General features: G+C 41.2%; 1 protein-coding gene across 1 annotated transcript in view; it reads left to right on the top strand.

Annotated features, from left to right (window-relative positions):
• Positions 1 to 25,720, top strand: part of timm50 (translocase of inner mitochondrial membrane 50 homolog (S. cerevisiae)) — a 163,341-nt gene that overhangs the window by 126,615 nt on the left and 11,006 nt on the right. Inside the window, exons 7-8 of the mRNA XM_063061235.1 lie at positions 1,415 to 1,513; positions 23,912 to 24,068. Of these exons, the coding sequence (XP_062917305.1) occupies positions 1,415 to 1,513; positions 23,912 to 24,068 (256 nt within the window). The remainder of the gene's footprint in view (positions 1 to 1,414; positions 1,514 to 23,911; positions 24,069 to 25,720) is intronic.

The following is a 25,720-nucleotide window of genomic DNA, read 5'->3' as shown; positions in this document are numbered from 1 at the left end:
TCGGTCTGGATAGCCTCCAACTCGATTACATGAACATTGATTTTTCTTAACTCCTGGTACTTTCTACCCATTCCCTCTTCTCTGTTTTTCCATTCCCCAATCTAGTTTCCCTCTTGCCTCTTCTCTTCTCCTCACCTACCTATCACCTGCTGTTGGTGTTGCTCTTCATGGCCCACTCTCTTAAGACCATAAGACATAAGAGTAGAATTAGGCCATTCACCTCACTAAGTCTGCTCCACTGTTCTATTATGGCTGATCCCAGATCCCACTCAACCCCATGCACCTGACTGCTCACTATATCCTTTGATGCATTGACCAATCAGGAAACGATCAACTTCCGCCTTAAAAATACACACAGACTTGGTCTCCGTTGCAGTCTGTGGCAGATTTACTACTCTCTGGCTAAAAAAATTCCTCCTTACCTCTGTTGTAAAGGGTCACCCCTCAATTTTGAGGCTGTGCCTTCTAGTTCTGGATACCCCCACCAGAGGAAACATCCTTTCTGCATCCACCCTATCTAGTCCTTTCAACATTCGCTAGGTTTCAATGAGATTCCCCTCCCCCACATCACACACATTCTTCTAAATTCCAGTGAGTATAGGCCCAAAGCTGATAAATGCTCCTCTCATGTTAATCACTTCATTCCCAGAATCATCCTCGTGAACCTCTTGTGGACTCTGTCCAATGACAACACATCCTTTCTGAGATAAGGGGCCCAAAACTTTCGACATTACTTATAGTGCAGCCTGACTAGTATCTTATAAAAGCTCAGCATTATCTCCTTGCTTTTATATTCTACTCCCCTTGCATTTGTCTTCTTCACCACAGACTGAACCTGTAAATTAATCTTCTGGGAGCCTTGTACGAGATCTTCCAAGTCCCTCTGCACCTCTGATGTTTGAACCTTCTCCCCATTTAGATAATGGTGCTGGTTGATGACAGCTCTTCAAAATGAGGTACAATTCTGGTCACCTAATTGCAGGAAGGACTTGGAGGCTTTGAGAAAGGTATACCAGAGGTTTATCAGGATGTTCTCTGCATTAGAAGGTATGAGCTGTAAGAAGAGCTGTAAGAGACAAACATGGGTTGTTTCCTCTGGAGTACCAGAGACTGAGGGGAGTCCTTGCAGAGATTTATAAAATTATGAGAGACACTGTGTAGATATTCAGAATCCTTTTCCAGGATACAAATGTCATACTGGATGTCGTGCATTTAAGGTGAGAGGGAGAGTTCACAGCTCCCTCCTATTCTTGTACCTGACTCTATTCTTTGCCCAGTGATATTATTCCAGGTTAGGTAGTATACATGTGGGGAGTTAGTTTTGTGTTGACGCACTTCTGATTTATTTTTGATTTGATCTTAAATCTACATTCAGGGTAGTTGTTCACATCTTTGTAAATTTTATCTTTTACAGACAGCATATCCGCTTATTGACAGTGTAGATCCCCATGGATTCATCATGTACCGTTTGTTTAGGGATGCGACACGCTATATGGAAGGTCACCACGTGAAGGTATTTGTCCCTTTCCTGCTTTTACCATTGGTATATGTGGGATATTAATTGTGCCTCTGCAGCAAGGTGTGACATTCTCAATGTTGAACGCTTCTATAAAACGTGTAATTTGTCAATGAGCAGAACTTGCTTAAGCTTTTTGGCATGAAAGTACTTTGGTTAATGAAAGAGCAGTGCTTCATTATCCGTCCATTTGAACAAAGTAGTATTCCAATTTCTTACATGTTGAGTTAAGCAGGAAGATCTTTATCCACTGTAGGCCCTTGTTCTGTGATGACAACTGCTGTGACAGTACTGAAGTAGGGAATTAAAAGTATATTTAAAATCAAAAAAATGTATGTGTTAGAAATCTGACATCAAAAACAGAAAATGTGAGAAGTACTCAGCAGGTCAGCAAGCTTCTTATTTATATACAGTGGATTCCTGTTAATTGGGACAACTCTTAAAGAACAAAAACTAATGAGAAAATTGCTGGTGTTTGCTTTGTTTATTTGGGACACTATGCAGATTAATTGGGACAGGAGACTGTTGCCCTATAGGTTTTAAATAGTGTCAGTTGTGTGCACTTGTGTGGCTGTTAGACACTACACTATGCTTAGAATGAACAGTTTTTAAATAGTGTCAGTTGCGTGTGTTTGTGTTCAAAAAGCAATGATTTTTGTCACTGATGGTTAGCAAGAAATAAGCAATAAAACAATTTGAAACTGTTTTGCTCACTGTTGTTTCAAGCATTCAGTTTTGGAGATGCCAGAAACAGCTGGGAATGAAAATGAAATAATTTCACCACGTTAACAAATTGGGAACTATGAAAAAATTGAAGGTATCGACAATCATCTTGAACGTTACAATGAAAAGAAAGATTTGGAGGATGCTATCAGTGATAGCATTGTGTTATAATAATAATAATAATAAAGTACTTTATTGATCCCAAGTGGGAAATTGTTTTGTTATAGCAGCAACATTTAAAACATGCACAACAATAATAATAAATATTATAATAATATTACCTAATAATGAAGTACAGAATAATAATATACACAATAATAATTTACCAATGTCCAATACTATGCAATAATAATGAAACAGAGACCATTGTACTATGAAGTGTGTTGTCCTGTCGCACAGAGATGAACTTTTGTATATGCTTATTGCATTCAGTAGGAAAGATTTTCTGTAACAATCCTTGTGACGGTGAAGCTGAGTAAGTCTGTTTGAAAGGGTGCTCAGCTGCTTATTCAGTATGTCATGGTGAGGATGTATCAGATTGTCCATAATGGATAACTGTTTGTTTAGTGACCTCCTCCCCACCACTAACTCAAAAGTGTCCAGGTTGTAGCCAAGGATGGAGCCAGCCTTTTTGATGAGCTTATTTAGTCTTTTAGCATCACCAGCACCAATGCTGCTCCCCCAAGACAAAGCCACAAAGAAGACTGCACTTGCTACAACAGACTGGTAAAAGGTGTTCAACATCCTGCTGCACTCGTTGAAGGATCTCAGCTTCCTTAGAAAACAGAGTCTGCTGGTCCCCTTCTTGCAAACAGCTTTGGTGTTGGTTTTCCAGTATGGTCTGTTGTCGAAGTGAACACCCAAGTATTTGTACTCCTCTACCACCGCAACTTCTTCTTCCATAATGTATATAGGATTTGTCACAGTCTTCTTCCTTCTAAAATCAATATCCATCTCCCTGGTTTTGGCCACATTCAGGAGCAGGTGATTCCTTCCACACCACTCCGCAAACTTGTCCACCAGTCCTCTGTACTTCTACTCCTGCCCGTCTCTGATAAACCCAACCACCACAGAGTCATCAGAGGACTTCTGCAAGTGGTGAGACTCAGATTTGTACTGAAAGTCTGAGATGTACAATGTGAACAGAAACAGAGACAGGACAGTCCCTTGTGGCACTCCAGTGCCATTCACCACCATATTCGACAGAGAACTGCCCAACTCTGCAAACTGGGGTCTATCTGTCAGGTAATCAGTAATCCAGGGGATAGTGAATTTGTCTACGCCCATCCTTTGCAGCTTCTCACTCAGAAGAAGTGACTGGTTTGCAGTGAAGGCACCAGAGAAATCAAAAAATGTGATTCTCACAATGTCACCAGCATCATCCAGGTGGGAGTGAGCTCTCTGCAACAGGTAGGTATTGGCATCATCCACTCCTACCTGAGGTTCATAGGCAAACTGTAGAGGGTCCAATGAAGATCTCACCTGCGGTCAAAGCTAAGTCAGGACCAGCCTGTCCAGCACCTTCATCACAGGAGATGTGAGGGCAATTGTTCTGTATGAAGGCAGTCCATTATCTACAATGCCTATAAAAAGCATTCACCCCTCTTGGAAGTTTACATATTTTGTTTTACAACATTGAATCACAGTCGATTTAATTTAACTTTTTGTTTTTAACATTGATCAACAGAAAAAGACTCTCATGTCGAAGTGAAAACAGATCTGCACAAAGTGATCTAAATTAATTGTAGATCGAAAACACAAAATAGTTGAATGCTTATGTATTCATCCCCTTCAAGTCAGTATTTAGTAAATGCACCTTTGGCAGCAATTACAGCCTTGAGTCTGTGTGGATAGGTGTCTGTCAGCTTTACACATCTGGACACCGCAATTTTCCACCCTTTTTTTTTACAAAACTGTTCAAGCTCTGTCGGATTGCATGGGGACTCCAGGACATTAACTTTGTTGTATTTAAGCCATTCCTGTGTAGCTTGGGGTCATTGTTTTCCTGGAAAACAAATCTTCTCGCAGGTCGCAGTTCTCCTGCAGACTGCATCAGGTTTTCCTCCAGGATTTCCCTGTATTTTGCTGCATTCATTTTACCCTCTACCTTCACAAGCCTTCCAGGACCTGCTGCAGTGAAGCATTCCCACAGCATGATGCAGCCACCACCATGCTTCATGGTAGGGATCGTGTGTTTTTGATGATGTGCACTGTTTGGCTAATGCCATTAGTCTCTTGGCCAGAAAGCTCAATTTTGGTTTTATCAGACCATAGAACCTTCTTCCTGCTGACTTCAGAGTCTCCCATGTTGCCTTCTGGCAAACTGTAGCCGAGATTTCATGTGAGATTTTTTTCAGCAGTGGCCTTTTCTTTGTCACTGTCCCATAAAGCTGTGACTGGTGAAGCACCCAGTCAACACTTGTTATATACACAGTCTTTCCCATCTCAGCTACTGAAGCTTGTAAACCATCCAGAATTATCATAGGTCTCGTGGTGGCATACCTCACTAGTTACCTTCTTGCCTTTTTTGAGGACAGCCTGCTCTAGCCAGAGTTACAGCTGTACCATATTCTTTCCATTTCTTGATCATTGGCTTAACTGTACTCCAAGAAATATTCAATGACTGGGAAATTTTCTTGTATCCATCTCCTGACATGCGCTTTTCAATAACTTTTTCGCAGAGTTGCTTGGTGTGTTCTTTTGTCTTCATGGTGTAGTTTTTGCCAGGATATTGACTCACCAGCAGTTGGACCTTCCAGATACAGGTGTATTTTTACTAAAAGTATCAATGCACTTAAAAGGAAAATAGAGTTACAGAATACATGTGGACTAAGGTGTTAACTGTCCTGTGCTATCACCAGTGGGATCATCAGTTGATCTGCCACCTGTCTTCAGGAGTTTCGGCCTGCTTATGATCAAGACTCCCTCGAGGTGGTGGGCCAGCAGTGCTAAAGCACCACCTCCCACTGGTGAGCTTAAAAACTTGCCATCTGCCTCTATCAGAGTTGTTGGTCGCTTCCATCCAACAGATAGTCTGCTCTTCAGGTGTCTATGCAACTACTGAAGGGTTTGCAAAAGATGTATACACTGTCTGACTATCTGCCCCTCTGGACAAACTTGGTCCATACCTATGCTGATCATTTCTCTGCTGTCTCTGCTGCCTCAGCTACAGCCCTGCTGGTGTCTTGATCTCTCTTCTAGTGAAGCCAAGGTCACGCAGCTGGATAAGTATCTTAGAAAAGAATAGGAAAACTATTTCTAAAACAGGTAGAGTAAGTGGATTGTGATGAAGTAAGACACACAAAAAACAAATGGGACTAGAGGCAGACAAGTCACCGGTACTGATGGCGTGTGCTCAACAGTTTTAAAGGAAGCAGATGCAAAGAAAGTAGATTGAAAATTTTCAAAATCTTTGAGTTGGAAATCCACAAATATGAGCCCATTCATTGCTTAAGAAGTGAGGAAGCTGAAAGATGGGTAACAACAAAGATCTGTTGTAAAGACACTGGCATCTATAATTAAGGAAGAAATAGCTGGTTATTTAGAGGAGAGGAATGTAATTATACCAAGTCAACACCATTTTCTGAAAGGTAAATCATGCTTAGAAAGATTGGTTAGAGTTCTTTAAGGATGTTCAGCCAGAGTTGATAGAGGGTGTAACTTGTGATTAGAGAACATTTTGATTTCCAGGCATTTGACAAGGAGCTGCATAAAAGACTGAAAGTATAAAGGTATGTCACTGTGGATTGAAGATTGGCTGGAACGTAGAAGATACATAGTTGGAATAAGATGGTTCGTTTCAGATCATTTGCCTTTCAGATTTTCGAGGAAGTGTGTTATCATGAATCGAAGATTGGTTAACACGTAGGAAATACCAAATTGGAAAAAGAGGGCCATTTTCAGGCTGGCAGGAACTTGTGGAGCGCTCAGCGATCTGTTCTTAGTCCTCAGTCATTTACACTCTTTGACAATGACCTGGAGCATGGGGCACAGAGTCAGGTATCCAGTTTTTCTGATGTCATTAAAGCTTATTGCACCAGAGATACAGTACTATGGAAAAGTCTATATATGTATGTATATATATATGTGTGTGTGTGTGTGTGTGTGTGTGTGTATGTATGTATATATATCTAGGGTACCTAAGGAAAAAAACAAGTTCATGACATACATGGGTATGATAACCCTGATTCTGATATGGGTCTCTGCTGTGGATTGAGATTGGGAAGGGGGAAGGTGGCAGGGAGAAGGGAATCATGGTTGGGAAAAGGAGAAGGAAGAGGGAATAAATAGGCAATAAAAGTCGAGAAAATGAGAAGAAGAGTCCTTGAAAGTGAGTCCATAGGTTGTGGGAACATTTCAATAATGGGGCAAGTGAAGTTGGGTGAAATTTTACCCTTTGGTTCAAAAGTCTAATTGTTGAGGGATGTTGACTGGTGGTGTAAGTCCTGAGGCTCCTGTCTCATCTTCCTGATGACAGTATTGAGAAGAGAGCATGAACTGGGTGGTGGGGCTGGGGGTGGTCCTTGATGATGGATGCTACTTTCCTGTGTCAACGCTTCGTGTAGATGTGTACAATGGTGGGGGCATGGGGTTTTACCTGTGATAGACTCAGCTGTATCCACTACTTTTTTGTAGGATTTTCCATTCTAGGGCATTGGTTTTACCGTGCCAAGCTGTGATGTAACCAGTCAATGTACTCTCCACCGCACATTTATAGAAGCTTTATCAAAGTTTTAGATATCATGCGGAATCTTGGCAAACTTCTGAGGAAGTATTGGAGCTGCCATGCTTTCTTCGCAATTGCACTTATGTGCTGGGTCCAGGACAAGTCCTCTGCAATAGTAACACCCAGGAATTTAAAGCTGCTAAGCCTCTCTACCTCTTGACTCTCTGATGAGGACTAGCTCATGGACCTCTGGTCTTCTCCTTCTGAAATCAATAATCAGCTCCTTGGTCTTGCTGTCATTGAGTAAGAGCTTGTTGTGGTGGCACCACTCAGCCAGATTTTCAATCCCCCTCCTATATACTGATTTGTCACCACCTTTGATTTGACCTACAACAGTGGTGTTGTCAGCAACTTGAAAATGACATTGGAGCTATGCTTAGCCACACAGTCATAAGTGTAAAGCAAGTAGAGCAGAGAGCTAAGGACACAGCCTTGTGTTGATGGAGATTGTGGAGAAGATGTTGTTGCCAATCTGAAATCAATAATCTGACTGGGGTCTGCAAGTGAGGAAATTAAGGATGCAGTTGCGCAAGGAGGTATTGACGCTAAGGTTTTAAAGCTAATTGATTAATTTTGAGGGATTGATGGTATTGTTGCTGAGCTGTCATCAATAAAGGGCACCTTTGCTGTCCGGATGTTCCAGGGTTGAGTGAAGAGATAGTGAGATGGCATCTGTTGTGGACCTGTTGCTCCTGTAGGCAAATTGGAGCAGATCCAAGTTGCCTCTTAGGCAGGAGTTGATATTGTTTCATCACCAACATATGGGTGATGAAACATACCCATAGGTGAACATAACAGGAGGGAACGGACGAGAGTTAGAAGGTTATGTGGGAAGCCAGGCGGATGGCAGAGGTAAAGGAGAGGAAGGAATCTGATACGAGAGGAGAATGGACCATAGGAGAAAGGGAAGAAGGAGGGAACCAGGGAGGTGACAGGCAGGTAGGAAGAGGTAAGAGACAAGAATGGGTTATGGAAGAAGTGGGAAGAGGGAGGGGGGAAATGGCAGATCTGCAGACTCACATTTCTTAGAATGTGAATTGTCTATTAATGTGTTTGATAAAGGATGAAGACCTTTCTTAGATGCAGACATGAAAAGCAGCCATTTGCATAAGGAATAGGACAGCTGCATCCAGAAAAAGCAGCGTCAGAGGAGAAGAGCAAATAGAAGAATAGAGTCTTGTTTATTCTCATAACGTACAGTAGTCCTTAAAGGGTTAAAGGCCTCAGTAATCCCCTATATCCCATCTGTCTGTTGCTACTAGCTGCAGTTCCACAATATTTACAAAGCAAAAGTTTGTGGATCGAATGGGGGCAGGGGAAGCTGTGGGTCCCCCCATGTTCTGTAATCTGAGCTCCTCTGAAATGGCCATGTCTACAATAGTATGTGTGGCCTGCATTATTGCGAGCCTTCTGCCTTTGCTTCTCACCTCCCATCTGTTGGCCTGTGGCACCCAGGGAGCCTTTCTGAGCACACAACATCCCCTCCTGAAAAAGACTGGGGCTTGCCGAGAGCAACAGCAGTGACAGACCTGCTGTGCACTTAAGATTACGATAGTTTAAAGGCTGCTGGTACTATAACCACAGTGTTAGAGACAGATTCCCCAAAGGACCTTTTCATTTCCAGATGAAAGACGTGGGTAGTTATAGCCACAAGTGCTTAATTACATATCAATGTCTCTTCAGTACAACTGTTTGTGGCATTTAAGAAAATTATGTAGACTGGGGCCAAATCTCTTGTCCGTATCTCACCCTCTGTGTCATTACCTTGTCAGCTATTTGCTATTTATTTATTTTTTCCTGCCTCCTCATTTTCCGCATTTGCTCCTTATTTTTTAATTTTGTCTGTGGTAAATGCGCATTTTCTGTCAGGATGGTTGTGGAACTTTTAACAGCAAAGTGGGTTAATTACTTGGCTTCACAGAAATTCCATCTTGTAGATTACATATTGTGTTTTAAACAAATATTGTGTGATGTACTTGTCTAGGTGGGAGGGAGCGGATTGTGGATGCATGCATGTGAAAGTTGTGTGAACCAAAAAATTATCAAAATTGATCAGGCTCAACTGAGTGTTGCAGTGAGTGGAAATTTGATGCAGATTTGGAATCTCGGACAGTTCTACTGCCTGAAACTCCCACTATTTCCCCACCCTTATAGCTTGTTTTCATACCTTTTCCTACATGCCTATGGATTTTTCAGATGGAGCTCTGCATTCCTCTAACTCTGACTTCTTACCTGGCATGTTTTAATTGCTCCATTAGTATCGTAGAGTTATAAAAAAGTGCAGCGCAGAAACAGGCCCTTCAGCCCACCTAGCCCATGCCGAGTCATTTAAACTGCGTAGTCCCATCGACCTGCACTGGGACCATAGCCCTCCATATCCTTCCCATCCATGTACCTATCCAAACTTATTTTAAACGTTGAAATTGAGCTTGCATGCACCACTTGCGCTGGCAGCTCGTTCTGCACTTTCACCACCCTCTGAGTGAAGAAATTTCTCCTCGTGTTCCCTTTAAACTTTTCACCTTTCACTCTCAATCCATGACCTCTAATTGTAGTCAGTGGAAAAAGTCTGCTTGCATTTACCCTATCTATACCCCTCATAATTTTGTATACCCCTATCAAATATCTTCTCAGTCTTCTACATTCTGGGGAATAAAGAACCAACCTATTCAATCTTTCTTTACAACCCAGTCCTGGCAACATCTTGTAAATTTTCTCTGTACTCTCTCAACCTTATTTACATCTTTCCTGTAGGTAGGTGACCAAAACTGCACACTGTCAGCTGCCTGAGGTCTGAAGTCTGGAGTTCTAAAGTCTAGAATTTTCTACTTAAACCCTTCTGCATTCCAGCTTCTGATTTTAGAATTATTAAATTATTATAGCCTAAAAGGAAATCATTCGCTTTGTTGAATTTATACTGGCTTCTATTTGTGCTTTCCTATCAATTCCACTCCCACAGCCTGGCAAATTATTCTGATGTGCTGATCCATTTTTCCTTTTCTCGTCAGCCCTATCATATCATTGGTCATATTTCCTTGTATTTTGTAAATTTGATACCCAGTATCAAATTTTACCTGATGTTTTTATGGGATTTCAAATGTGTTCCTGGGACTAAGAAGGTAAAAATACCTCAGATATCTCTGTTCTTAAATGGGTTGCACACCAGGCTTCATTAGAGTAGTGAGGGAATGTTTCGCTGTCAAAAATGTCATGTACTCTGTGGGATTTTGAATCAAGGCCCAGTCTCCCCTTGGAATGATGAAAAAAATTAGTCCCATGACTTTATTTCAAAGAAAGCAGGATTCCAATTTCTTCTTGGAATCTTGTCCAGTAGTTATATTTCATCCAGCACAATTAAACATATCTTCTGCTGATGAGCACATTGCTCTGTGGCAGACAAATCTACGGAATCATTTCCTACATCTATTCTAGATTTTAAAATGTTTGGTGCTGTATAATGCAAGATGTTACTTTTTGAGCAACGGAACCCTCTTCTGCAACGCAAGTCTGGGTCCCCTTGGCAGGGAAGCTGGAAAAAGAGCATATGAAGTCAGACATCCCACCCTGCAAAAACTCATTTCAGAGAGCTAGCACCATCAATTTCTGGGAGACTTCCGGGAGAGGTGGGATGTCTGCAATAGAGTAGCTCCTTAGCAGCTAGCCGACTAGTTTAAATAACGTTAGCTATGCTGATGATCGAATGACACCTGTTAAACTCACCTCAACATGTCTTTTACAGTCTTAACCCACCATGGGCAATAGAAAAGTCACTGTTGCAAACAGTGCAGTGAGCAACACTGTCATTATTTTTGACCCCTATTAAGCAGGGGTACACTTTAGTGTAGTCTGGGGTGATGTACGTTTTATATATTTTTTTGGAACACTCTGCCATGGCGTGCTCTCGCTTGCTTTCTCTCGCACTCTCGCTTTCTCGCGCTCTCGCTTGCTTTCTCTCGCATTCTTGCTGGCTTTCTCTCTCGCACTCTCGCTTGCTTTCTCTCGCTCGCTCGCTCTCAAAAAAAATTGATTTCCGTGATATTGTATATAATTTGCGGGCGTCAGGGAGGATTAATATGCGGGAGACTCCCGGAACTTCCGGGAGAGGTGGGATGTCTGTGAAGTAGGAAAATTTTGATGTAGGTTTTAGAGTGCTGGTGAGACTGCATACAGCATCAAGAGTAGTGTGTGTAGTTTTGGTGTTCGTACACAAGGAATTAAATAATTGAAAGAATTACAGAGAAGTTTCATGAAGGGATTGATGTGCGAAGAAAGGTTTAACTGGTTACATAGAACAGTACAGCACAGCACAGGCCCTTTGGCCCATAATGTTGTGCCAGCTCTTTAACCTACTCCAAGATCAATCTAACCCTTCCCTCCCACATAGCCTGCCATTTTTCTTTCACCCATGGACCCGCCATTTTTCTTATCATCCATGGGCCCATCTAAGAGCCTCTTAAAGGCCTCTACCATCACCCTTGGCAGCATGTTTCACACACACACCACTCTCTGTGTAAAAAAAAAGTGTACTCTGACATACCTCCCCCCACCCCCTGTACTTTCCACCAAACATTTTTTTCAAGGTTATTTGTGGTTATGTTACTGAAACGTATACGATTCTGATTCATATGGGGTTAATAGAATGGATACTGACTGAGAGGATGTTTCCCCTTATTCAGGGGTACCCAACCTGGGATCCATGGAACCCTTGCTTAATGGTATTGGTCCATGGCATAAAAAAAGTTTGAAACCCCTGTCCTAAAGGGATTACCTATAACAGACCAATTCTACTGCCACCACCCCTCCCATCCCACCACTCAATGCCTCTCCCAGCCCAAGGTTCTGTGAGACTCTGAGGTTATCAGATGGTCAAGATGGTATCTGGGTGTCCTCACCACACCATGAAATGCTGTGCACGCCCCAGACGTCTTTCTCACCAGTGCTGACGTATCTGCTCATTTCACTTGCAATCCTTTTTTGAAAGTATACTTATACAAGAGTACAATTCATCACAGGGAATTTGTAACATTATGCTTAAAACCATTTGTAACAGGCGAGCGAATGTTTTTAAAAATTAATTCCTGGGGATATGGACGTTGCTGGGAATGCTGACATATACTCTTTATGGTGTAGCATAGCAGTTAGCACGACATGACTGTACCTCTTCCTAGAGATGCTGCCTGGCCTGCTGCATTCACCAGCAACTTTGATGTGCGTTGCTTGAATTTCCAGCATCTGCAGAATTCCTGTTGTTGAGCACGACATCTTTACAGTTTTGGGCATCACAGATCAGAGTTCAATTCCAACACCATCTGTAAGGAATCTGTGTGTCCCCCTTGTGGAATGCATGGGTTTTCTCCTAGTTTTCCGGTTTCCTCTCACAGTACAAAGACGTATCAGTTGAGGTTAATTGGTCATTGTGAATTATCCTCTGATTAGGTTAGGGTTGCTGGGCAGCAGTTGCTGTTCTGGGTATAACCTGGAAGGGCTTATTCCACTCTGTATCACTAATGAATGAATGAATGAATGAATGAATAAATAAATATATATATATATAAATAAATAAAATTGGCCCTGAACCAAGGAGGCAGTTACTACAAGTCAACCATCTGCAGACGCGGAGTCACATCAGGGTCAGACCGGATAAAACCGTGAGATTTCCTTCTCTGAAGGACATTAATGAACTAATTACAGAGGCAGCGTTTTTATTAATTAATGTCTGATAAGATTATTTGAGTACCCCGTCTACCGTAGTGGGATTTGAACTCGTGACTCTGGATCACTGGTGTAGAGCTCTGCTTCCACTCTTGTAACCACACCTTTAACCACTTCTGTACTCTCTTTCCAATTTACAATGCAGTAATTCTCTTGCTTAGGGTACTTCTCTTTTTCCACTTGGTGGAAAATATTCCAATTATGAATATATTTTATATTTCTTTGTTCATCTTTAATTTATTGAGATTCAGCGCAGAATTGGCCCTTTGAGCCATGCCACTCAGCAACCCATGATTTAACCTTAGCCCAGTCACAGGACAATTTACAATGACCAGTTAAGCCAGCAGTGTTTGGACTGTGGGAGGAAACCAGAGCACCAGGCGGAAATACACGTGGTCATGGGAAGAACGTACAAGCTCCTTAAAGACAGTGGCGGGAATTGAATATATTTACATAATGTAATCTCTATATTTTATAATATTTGTATATTATAAAGTTTGCTTCAATTTTATAGTTAAATCTTTTTCTGGTCTTTGTAAGTTTAAAAAAGTAAGAAGTCAATATGTTATAGATGAAATTGCAGTATTTGCTTTGACAAGAAAAATATTTATATTTGTGTCCAAGACCAATCACAGGTTTGTTTCTCCAGTTCTGTGTGCTAATCAGCATGATGAAACTTTTCATTGCTACTATCAAAAAAAAAAGATACAGGAGCCTGAAGCCACACACTCAATGTTTCAGGAACAGTTTCTTCCCCTCCACCATCAGATTTCTGAATGGGGAATCAACCCATGTACGCTGCCTCACTATTTTTCCCCTCTCTTTTTTTGCACTACTTACTTAATTTTATTAGAAATATAGTGTGTGCGTGTGTGTGTGTATATAAGCTATATATATATGTGTGTGTGTGTGTGTGTATGTGTATATATATATAGCTTAAGACTTTGGCACAGCACTGTATCTACTAAACTTCCCAATATTAACAAACTCACAGATATTGCTGTTTCAAAGGCAAATAAAGAGAGGATGGAAGTGGATGTCTTTCCACAGTGTGCTTCAAATCATATCAAAATTAACCACGCAGGAAATGATATTAAAAAAACAGCTTGCAGTACTCTGCAGAAGTCTGAGGCACCCTAGCTATATGCAGTGCCTATAAAAAGTATTCACCCCCCCCCACCCCTTGGAAGTTTTCATATTTTATTGTTTTCATCATCATCATCATCAGGTGCCGTGCCCAGTTTGAGCTTTGACTGCCATGGCCCACACACTCCTGTTTGGAGTCAAGTGGATCAATTCACTGGTATTCATTTCCAGTTCTCTGGCTGCTGTCTCCATCATCATTTGTCTTCGTCTTCCTCTTGCTTTCTTCCCTTCAACCTTTTCCATAATTACCGTGCATTCTAACTCCTCACCCCTAATCACATGTCCAATGAAGTTACGTTGCCTTTTCATGATCTCATACATTATTTCTCTTTTTGTGTTTGCTCTGTTCATGACATCCTCGTTAGATATTCGTTTCGTCCATGATATTCTTTGCACCTTCCTCAAAAACCACATCTCTGCTGCTTCAATTCATTTCCTCATGTTACTAGATATTGTCCGACATTCTGAGCCATATAACATAACTGGATAAACGTAACATTTCAGTACTCTGAGGCTGGTTGTCATGCCTAGTTTAGTATTGGTCAGTATACATTGAATCACAGTGGATTTAATTTGGCTTTTTTTGACACTGATAACAGTAAAAAAAACTCTCATGTCCGAGTGAAAACAGATCTCTACAAAGTAATCTAATTTAATTATAAATATAAAATACAAAATTATTGATTGCATAAGTATTCACTCCTTTCAAGTCAGAATTTAGTAGATGCATCTTTGGCAGCAGTTACAACCTTGAGTCTTTGTGGATATGTCTTTACCAGCTTTGCACATATAAACACCGCAACTTTTCCCCATTCTTCCTTACAAAACTGCTCAAGCTCTGCCAGGTTGCATGGGGAGCATAAGTAAACAGCCCTTTTCAAGTCTAGCCACAAATTCTCAATTGGATTGAGGTCTGGACTCTGACTTGGGCACTCCAGAATATTAACTTGGTTGTTTTTAAGCCATTCCTGTGAAGCTCTGGCTTAATGCTTGGGGTCATTATCTTGCCGGAAAACAAATCTTCTCTCCCAAGTTGCAGTTCTCTTGTAGACTGCATGGTTTTCCTCCAGGATTTCCCTGTATTTTGCTGCATTCATTTTACCCTCTACCTTCACACACCGTCCAGGGCCTGCTACAGTGAAGCATCCCCACAGCACGATGCAGCCCCCACCATGTTTCACTGTAGGGATGGTGTGTTTTTGATGACATGTGGTGTTTGGCTTAAGCCAAACATAGCGTTTAGTCTAATGGCTAAAAAGCTCAATTTTGGTTTCATCAGACTATAGAACCTTCTTCCAGCTGACTTCAGAGTCTCCCACATGCTCTCTAGCAAACTCTAGCTGAGATTTCATGTGAGTTTTTTTCACAAGTAGTTTTCTCTTTGCCACTCTCCCATAAAGCTGCAACTGGTGAAGCACCCGGGCAATAGTTGTATGCACAGACTCTCCCATCTCAGCCACTGAAGCTGGTAACTCCTCCAGAGTTTGCATAGGTCTCTTGGTGGCCTCCCTCACTAGTCCCCTTCTTGCACGGTCACTCAGTTTTTGAGGACGGCCTGCTCAAGGCAGATTTACAGCTGTGCCATAGTCTTTCCATTTCTTGATGACTGACTTAACTGTACTCCAAAGGATAGTTTGTGACTTGGAAAGTTTCTTGTATCAATTTTCTGACTTGTACTTTTCAATAATATTTTTGCAGAGTTCCTTGGAGTGTTTTTTTGCCCTGGTGTAGTTTTTGCCAGGATACTGACTCACCAGCAGTTGGACCTTCCGAGTACAGGTGTATTTTTGCTACAATCAATTGAAACACCTTGACTGCACACAAGTGATCTCTATTTAACTAATTTTGTGACTTCTAAAACCAATTGGCTACACTAGTGATGATTTGGTGTGTCATATTAAAAGGGGGGTGAATACTTATGCAAACAATTATTTTGTGTTTTATATTTGTAATTAATTTAGATTACTTTGTTTTCACTTTGACATGAAAGTTTTTTTCTGTTGATCAGTGTCCAAAAAAAAGCCAAATTAAATCCACTGTGATTCAATGTTGTAAAACAACAAAATATGAAAACTTCCAAGGGTGGTGAGTACTTTTTATGGGCACTGTATATGTACTAAGGACTTTTGCACAGCACTGCACACATATATATTTCTTATTGTAATTTATAGTTTTTATTATTCTGTATTGCAATGTACTACTGCTGCAAAACAACAAATTTCATGACATATAAATGAAATTAAACCTGAATCTGATTCTAACTTTACTGCCCATTAAAGGCCTGAGCTACTGTATGTAAGTCTGAAGTGATATAGATGAGTTCCTCTATACCAGAAAGGCAGTCCAGTTGTTCCCTAGACTCAAGACCGTCCCAGCTATGCGTATTATTCAGAGACCTCTGTTAAGAGATGTCCTTGTGGTCTCCGAATGAGGGAACAGTTCAAATTGGGTTTAATTCCCGACTATGATTGTATGTAAAGAACTTAGACTTCGGTGTTCATTAGGGAAGTATATACATTTGGTTGTAGCGTTGCGGTTAGCACAACGCTATTACAGGTTGGGGGTCGGAGTTCAGCTGGGCGTCCTCTGTAAGGAGTTTACATCCTCCGTGTGGAATGTCTGAATTTTATCTTGGTGCTCTGGTTTCCTCCCACAATCCAAAGATGTACTGGGTAGGTTAATTAGTCATTTAGGCTAGGGTTAAATTGGAGTTGTTGGGGGTGGCTGGGCAGCGTGGCTCGAAGGACCATATGGGCTATTCTGTACTGTATCTCTAAGTAAAAGGTAGTAAGAGGTGTGGATCAAGTGTTTATGGCATCCAATAGTTATAGGGCAGGATTTATGATCCTTGGTGTATACGTAAACAAGTTAGTTGAAAGTAACTCTTCAAGTGCATGTACATATATTTATGTAGTACTCTTCACCCATTATCTACAGGCTACAGATAACGTGAACAAATATGTTGATATTTATGAATCACAGTACATAACAGCTATAGTCTGAAGCCCTTATTAGATCCAGTGCATGGCGACGATCCCTTCTTAAACACCCCATTGCCCATCTGCTGCCTTCACTGTGCCGCATCTGGCCCTGGGCAATCTGTCAGCTTTTTATCTGGCCCTGCCAGAAGTCAACCTGCATCAGACGAGAAACCACGCTGCTGAAACTCAATCTAACAGAGTATATACACTGACTGTACAATGTTTGTCAGGAAATGTCAGGCTTCCAGGGATGTGTGCGCAGCAGTTTAATTTTTGATTGAGAGTCGGCAACAATGCTTTTTTTTTAAACATTTGGAGATTAATTTTTCATATCCTACATAGTTGTAAACAACACTCAGGCCTGCATGTCACAATTTCAAAATGTTATCTTTCACGAACTACATCATAAAATATCTGAGTATATCTAGCTAGATTAAAAGATCTCTAGTGCAGTTTCAAATTATATATCATGATAGGATAATTTAATCAGATGTTTTATAATGTGCAATGTAAAGTGACAGGCTCTTTTTATAAGCATCTAATCCCTATTTACCTATAACTTGTTCAGCAGTAAAACAGGACTTTGATTGGAGATAATATTTACATATAGTTCTATGACTATACTTTAGATTAACAGCCATGCAGCTTTGAAATTGTGCCTCACTCTGTATTGTTCTAAATGCAGAAGGAGCCGATGAGTACATCTTTAGCTGTCAGCTGTAAAGTACCCAGCATTTTGATATTGTGAAGCTCAGCCTCTTCTGTCAAGCCTACTTGGTGTTGTATCTTGACAATCAAGAACCTACTGCCATTTGGGAGTCTGCATACTATTGCTTTTTATCACACTAATTAGATCCATCAACTCCATCCATTCGTTTGTAATGTGCCATGTCATATGATGTGGGCGATCATGGTCTTTCCATGACTGCGATTCTTTTTCGCAAAAGTCATTTGCCATTGCCTTCTTCTGGGCTGTGTCTTTACAAGACGGCTGACTCCCAGCCGATATCAATACTCTTCAGAGATTGTCTGCCTGGCATCAGTGGTTGCATAACCAGGGCTTGTGACATACACCAGCGGCTCATATGACCATCCACCACCTGCTTCCATGGCTTCACGTGACCCTGATCAGGGAGGGCGTGGTAAGCAGGTGCTACGCCTTGCTCAGGTGTGACCTGCAGGCTAGTGGGGGGAAGGACTGCCTTCCACCTCTTTTGTAGAGATATATCTCCATCCTACCATCCATAAAACTGTGTATTAGTTCCTAATAGTTATTGACAGAGAAATTCATCCAGTATATGCTACTATTTCTTTTGATTGATTATAAATTAACAAAATTAGTGCAGACACTTAGTGTAGATGGACCGCCTTCATACAATGCTGTCAACAACTGTATCCTTCAAATCTTTTTGTTGCATTGTAACATTCAAGAGGATTGTAGATACCTTCAAATTTTTCGTCGTTTCTAATTTGTTGAGGTAGTGAAATTGTTTCATTTTTTACTCCCAGCTGTTTCTGTCATCTCCATGCCTGAATGCTTGAAACCGTAATGATCAAAACACTTCTGAATTGTCTTACTGCTTTTTAAATGCAAACACACGCAACTGAAGCTATTTAGAAACTGTTCACTCTAAGCATGGTGTAGTGTTGTCAATGGCCACACAATTGCATGCAACTAAAGCAAATTAGAAATTCTTCAGCAACAGTCTCTCGCCCTAATTAAGTGTCCCAAAGAAATGAAAGGAATCCCGACTATTTTTTAAATTTGTCTTTGTTCTTTAAGAGTTGTCCCAAAAGCGACTGCTTTGTTTTAGCCGATGGCCCAATTAACTGAAATCCACTCTATTACCCAACAGGCTCAGATGATCAATGAAGCTGAATTATATACCATAATTTCTCAGAAAGGCTTATATGTATGCATACACTATTTAACACCACTGTGGTGTAGTGTTAGCACAATGCTATTAAAGCTCAGGCCATCGGAATTCAGTGTTTAACCCTGGCGTCCTCTGTAAGGACTCTTTGCGTCCTTCCTGGGGAGCGTGTGGGTTTCCTCTGGGTGCTCTGGTTTTCTCCCACAGTCCAAAGATGTAGCAGTTAGTTAATTGGTTATTGTCCGCTGATTAGTTTAGGCTTAAATCGAAGGTTGTTTAGGTTCCTGGACAATGCAGCTCGAAGTGACAAAAGAGCGTATTCCGGGGTGGATTTCTAAATAAATTAGTAAATAAGTAAAGTATTATTGTAAGATTCATACATCGAAAAGAATCAATGAATTATAGAGAAAGGGGAAATGAAAACTTTACCTACAATGGAACAATTTTTAATTGATTTATTATTTACAACTACAATGGAGACCATTCAGCCCATTCTGTTTCTGCAAGTTCCCAGCGGAGCAACCTAACCATTCCCACCCTCATGTTCCTACAGCCCTGTCTTCCTTCTCTCCTTTGTATCAAAAGGGAGATTTTGCAGTCACCCACATGTTACGGATGTGGGAGGAAACGAGACTACCCAGTAGAAACAAATACAGTCACAATGAGAACACTTCGACTGTTTACAGACATCACTAAAGGCCAGGATTGAATTTGGGTCCCAGGAAGTGCGAGGCAATATCAGTAACTTCTGCACCACCATGCCATCCTATGTCAACTTCAGTGCTGTCAAGGGCAACTTGGAGATAATATTCACCTCTAAGTGCCCTTGACGAAGTAGTGGTGACAACAGAGTAGTTTGCTTGGCCATTTCCGAGGACAATTGAGTGTGATCCATATTGCTGTAGGTTCAGAGTCACATACTGTGCTATGACACAATTCAGAATACTGCAGGAGCTTGACAAAGTTAGAAGCTACCAACAGACATCCTAGCCTAGTTACTTATGTTCAATTTCAGGTTTAAGTGTCATTCAGTCAAATACACCTATGCAGCTAAATGAAACAGTGTTCCTCTGGGGCCAAGGTGCAAAATACAGTACATACAGTCACACACAGCACACAGCACCCATAGTTACAATAGCACATACAATCACAAAAATATTAGCACTGAGATTCATGGCCTGAAGATTAATGGTGTATAGGATGTTGTCCCGGAACCACATTTCTATAACAACGAAGATGCAGCAGTTCCTCATTTTGCTCTGGGTTAGCCGCAGATGAAAGCAATCTAGCTTGTCTATAGGACTTTTAAAGACTCGTCATGCTCCCTGTCTGTCTCCTGTGTTTACATCACTCAATGCAATGACTCGCCTGCCGTCATCTCTTCCAACTCTTTTGGCATACCATAAGATGCTACACAGTGAGTATTGGTAGGATACCTAGGACCATAAGACATAGACATAAAATTAGGCCATTCGGCTCTTCGAGCCTGCTCTGTCATTTCGTCATGGCATGATTAACTCAGCCTTCCCTTGAAGATCACACACAAGTTCTTGCTGCTGGGATGGATCTCAGCAATCAAGAGTAAAACATTAGCCGCTTTTCTCTTTCTCTCTCTTTTTTTCTCTCGGACCCTGGACAGGTCAAATGTTGCTCACCACTGGTGTTTGTCACACTGATAAGTATGCATATTGCTTAATGTAACTCCAGAACACTTTCAAGATGACACTGATTCACCATAGCACCCGATCAGCCCAGGTGGAATTTGTATAACTCTAAGGACAGCCAGCCCTACACAAAGATCATATAGGTGCTCTTTAATTGTTAATTTTCTGAGAGATTTAATGAGAATGTTAAGATACATGAAGCAGAATATTATTTATTTTGAGTGCTTCCTCATTCCATCCTGTCTCTGCTTTTATCTGATCTGGCGATAATAAACTGATACCTTTGTTTTCTTCCAGGTACCAACAGCCTTTTTTGAGTAAACATTATTCATGCGTGACGGCTTCGAAATTGAAAGTAGATTTTGCAGTTTGGTCACTTGTACTAAACGTGCACATGCAAGGACAATTTTTTTTCACTTTTTGTAGTTAAGTTCTGGTCACCTTTCGTGGTGCCAGAATTTGCAAATGCCAGCAGGTATATTTGGGGTATGGCCTGTGGATGGATTTCCATCTGTGGGTGTCAACAGCCTGAATTGTTCTTCTGGAGAAACAGCAAATGCTGGAAATAATCAGCAAGTCAGTCAGCTTTGTGGAGCAAGAAGAAGGGAGGTTCTCTGATCTGAAATGCTAACTGTTTCCCCACCTGCCTTTTTGATAGTGTGCAGCTTTTTCTCTTTTTATTTCAGATGCAGAGCAACTGCAGTAGTGGGATTTTCATTGCCCTTCTTCTCTCTCCTCTTTTACTACTTATAACTGATAACTATCAGAAGCGGGAATCCCCATTGGCAGTGCAGCACTCTGGTTCTTTAAGACTGTCATATCTGGAGGAGGGGAGGAGGTAGTGGGAATAAGCTTCAAATGATCCTAATTAAATACTCCCAATGGCATGCATCTCAAATAGCCTTTGACAGCCGAGTCTAGCTCCTGGCCTTCACGTGTGATTTAGATAGTACGCCCTACGGAACCATTTCTACTGACAGGAGAAGTGGCAAAGGCGGGATATCAGTCGTTTCCGGCAGGTGCGGTTCATCAGCTGTGGTTGACAGCTCACCTAGGAGAAGGAAAACTGATCGCAAACCTCTGCTCTACCCTGAGGAAAAATCCAGAGCTGGAGTCCCTAAGGCAGTCCTACTTTGAATTCAACACTGACTGGTAACTCAGTGGCACCGCTGACACCAAACTGTATCGGTCTCTGATGTTACTTTGGATTCATCTGCTGTGTGAAGAGGGGGAGCCTTCTGCCTGGGGAACAGCTTGCTTTCTATATCGTACTGCACTGGTTTGCGTATTGACTTCAACAACCATGGTCGACTCTGACCAATGGAGGCCATTCAGTGCAGCACAGTGGTTGGTGCTATTGCCTCACTGCTACAGAAACAGTCTGATCATAGATTCGTACAGTAATGCAGCACGATATAGGCCCTTCGGCCCAACATGTCCACGCCAGCCACGGTGCCCACCCAGTTGGTCCCAATTTGCTGCATTCAGCCCGTATTCCTGAACAGCCTGTTGAACCTCATGGTCTCAAAGAAGGTTTTTGCAGGATTAACCATAAGACAGAGGAGCAGAATTAGACCATTTGGCCCATCAAGTCTGCTGCACCATTTCATCATAGCTGGTTGCTCACAACTCCATTCTCCTGCCCTCTCCTCATAACCTTTGACACCCTTACTAATCAAGAACCTATCAACTTCCACGTTAAATATACACAATGACCTGGCCTCCAGATAAGACAGATATAGTATTAGTAATCTTGGTTGGTGGGCTGAAGTCAGCTTCAATGTGTGTACATTCTAGTTTAGTCACACCTTGCAGTGACAGGAATTTAACAGTGATAAGGAGTTTCTGTTGAGTATTAAGCAGAATAGATTTAGTCTTGGCAAAGAATGGAGGCGCATCAAACTGACACACAACTTGATCTTGGACTGTGAGAAAGGCATGGCTGCTCCCAGGGAATCAGAGATGGTGACTGAGGATAAAGCTGGGACACGGTAGCATGCATATGGAAGCTGGTTGATGTCTCCAAGAGACATGATGAAATAGAAGGAAGCCAAAGACTGGACTATTTTAGAAATGAGATAATGACAGCCAAATCTTTGAGTACACAAATCAAGCAAATGTTTTAAAGTTACCTAAAATAAAGCAGGTGAGGGTGTCAGATCATAGTGGTATTTATTACATAGATTTTACCACAGCTGCACTGTAAGGCAGAAATTGTTTGCAAAGTTCATAAAAGGGAGAATGGAACAGGTAATTTGGCTAAAATGGTACATCATTCAGTTAACCGTGCTTCCTTTTTAATTCAACATATGCCAGATGTCTAACCCACGATAAATAAAGTTCAGATTTGCACATTTCTCATTTTTGCGGCTAAATGTCAACAAATAAGCTGGAGAATACACTTACATATTCATAATGTAACAACTATAATCCTGTTTCTTCTTGTGCCGCACAAATATTATTAAAGAACTTCTGTTTTAATTATGCTGATGTTTTCTCCTCACTGAACTTAATGATACTCTGGTTTAATATCAGATATTTGTAAAATGGAGACGTTAACCTTTGACAGATTTCCCTGAGCAACGTCAAACTGTTCCTTAAATATTAAATGGAATGTATGTGGAGTCAGTGTAGATTTAATTGTAATTAATTAGAAAGTTATGCTGTTCTGAAGGGGTTGAGGCGTAACAGCTTTATTAGTATTTGTCTCTGGTTAAATAATGACATATACGCTTCTCGAGAGCAGAAGGGTTTACAATAATTAGATTAAACAATGTGGCAATTCTTTATCCACAGATGGTGACAGGAGTCTCTCCAATATTAATATTATTTTATTAATATGCAATTCATGCTGACTGTTCGGGATTTTCTTTTAAATTTTAATCAATTTTCTCTGGTCTCTCATGACTAATTTTTCATTCCTCCTGTGCCTACCATTTGTGAGCCTGGCAGCTAGAGACAGGGAATGCCCTCAGTTTCCTCCCCAGTGTGGCCCATCATTCTGCTGTGGACCCAGTGGACATTGGCTGATTATTTACAATCCAGCATTATTCTTACCATCCACATATGACTGTGGCATACAGTCTGTGACGGGTTACTGGATAATAAGTATTTCAGGAGTATAAATCCTGATTCACATCCGATTTGCACATATAAATAAAAGAATTGGTGAAATCATTTAGCATAGCATCTGGAAAGAGTTTTCTTCATTGTACACCTGATGAAGTCAACTGGTGCTGTGGTTACATTAGAATATTTTACCTTCTGTACAGTGGATTCAAGATTATGTATTGTCATTTCCTGTATATAAGTATAAAAGAGAACAAAATAAACTGTTACTCTGGATCTGATGCAGCACACAATAAATAAGGATATATTCCCGGCATATCAATCTGGTTGGGAAGCCTGGTGATCAAGCCTAATCTTGTATTCATTTGTTGACACCAATACCGTCTAAACAGATCGAATCAAATATTGCTATGGTACTGCCTTGGGAAGTCATCGGAGTCACTTAAATTATCAGTGTAAAATAAAATTATATTGAATATTCTCTCTTTCCATTCATATAGGATGTGTCTTGCCTGAACAGGGATCCTTCCAAAGTCATTATTGTCGATTGTAAAAAGGAAGCATTCCGTCTCCAGCCATTCAACGGCATTGCACTAAAAAAATGGGATGGAAATTCTGACGACCGAACCCTATATGAACTCGCAGCATTCCTGAAAAGTAAGTTCCCATCTGCCTGCTGTCTCATGATGTGTTTTGTTCTCTGCATCCTTGAGTGAGATTCCGTCAAAGGCTTTGTGACATTAATTCAAATTGCGTGGGTTTTCTTATTTTCTTCCTCTAAATTTAACCCCTCTTGAAACCCTGGCTGGCCTCCCTTTCTCTAGCCGAGCAAACATGAGCTTAACATCACCATAATAAGTAATGCAACTGGTGCCTTAACAGTTAATCATAGGAAAGCTGCAAGAGGCATATGTGCTCAAGACCTTTGGGTCAATTATGACAATCTGGTTATTTGTCCTTTGTGTTTTATTAATGTATTTTTTTCCTCCTCTTTTCACCGTTGATGTAGATTAACTCATTCACCATGCACTGCCATTGTGATGCCACTCACTATAGATCATGTCGCTGCTCGCAGCTGCACTGATGCCATCTGGCATCTCCCATGGACCAAGGTCCATGGGCGGAAACAATGCCGAATGGCTCCTTTCGTTATGAACAAGTTAAATATTTGTTGTGACTTTGAATGTACTGAGGTTAGAAGGTCACAGAGGCTAAAGAGAACTGTGACACAAGTTTGAAAGGAACCCTGGGCATGTTTAAAATTGCATTGTGAGAGTCTACATTATGGTGTTAAATATAATGTCAGGAAGCCTTAGCTGCAGACAATCTATGCCTTTATCAAACTATTTGGAAAAATTGCCAATGGATGAAACCCTGTGTTGTAAGTTACCTTAGTGGCTGTGCACTAAATGTGTCAGAACTAAATAGCTACTGTTTGCTGGTGATGGCCATGGGCAAATCTTGCCGATACAGGAGGTACCCATTGCTGGTGGGACTGGGTCTTTTCCTGTCACTTATAGCCCCAGCCAGTCAAGTAAACACACTTTTGAGATTGCATTCACAACATACACTTCTTGTTTTGGAAAAGTAAGTGAAAGAAGTATAGTGGTAGAACAAGCTGTATTCTTTCCCGACAAGTGGTGAGGTGTTTGGCATACACAGAGACCTTCTGAATTGAATGTGCTTGCTGTGTTGGCATTGGGAGAGAAGCTGACAGAACTATGGCACTATGGGTAGCGCTGGCTTCTCTCCTTCTCTGTCTAATTCATTTGTGCTATCACAAGAGACAGGATAAGCTTGGGTGGCTTTCTGTGGAGCGCAGAAGATGAGGGAAGATCTGATTAGAGGTTGTCAAGAGTGGAAATACAGTATATGTTTCCCAGGGTTGAAATGTCTAATACTAGAGGGCATGTATTGAAGGTGAGACGGGATAGGTTCAAGGGGGATGTGATGGGTAAGTTTTTTTACTCAGAGAGTGGTGGATGCCTGGAATGTGCTGCCTGGTCTGGTGGTAGATGCAAATACAATAGAGTCTTTTAAGAGACATTTGGATAGGCACGTGGATGTAAGGAAGATGGGGGGATATGGACACGGAGTAGGTAGGAGAGATTAGTGTTAAGGTGTTTTTAATTTGCTTTTTAGCTGGTTTAGCACAACATCGTGGGCCAAGTGGCCCATTCCTGTGCTGTACTCTTATATGTTCTATGCACTGGCCACCTAGATTGAATCCTAACTGTAGGTGCTATCCCTATGGAGTCTGCTAATTCTCCGTCACTGTATGGGTTTCCTTGGGAGCCATGTTTCCCTCC

Source organism: Mobula hypostoma, chromosome 10 (assembly GCF_963921235.1).
Source record: "Mobula hypostoma chromosome 10, sMobHyp1.1, whole genome shotgun sequence".
In the NCBI taxonomy this organism is placed as follows: domain Eukaryota; kingdom Metazoa; phylum Chordata; class Chondrichthyes; order Myliobatiformes; family Myliobatidae; genus Mobula; species Mobula hypostoma.
This window is presented reverse-complemented; position numbering and strand designations above follow the sequence as displayed.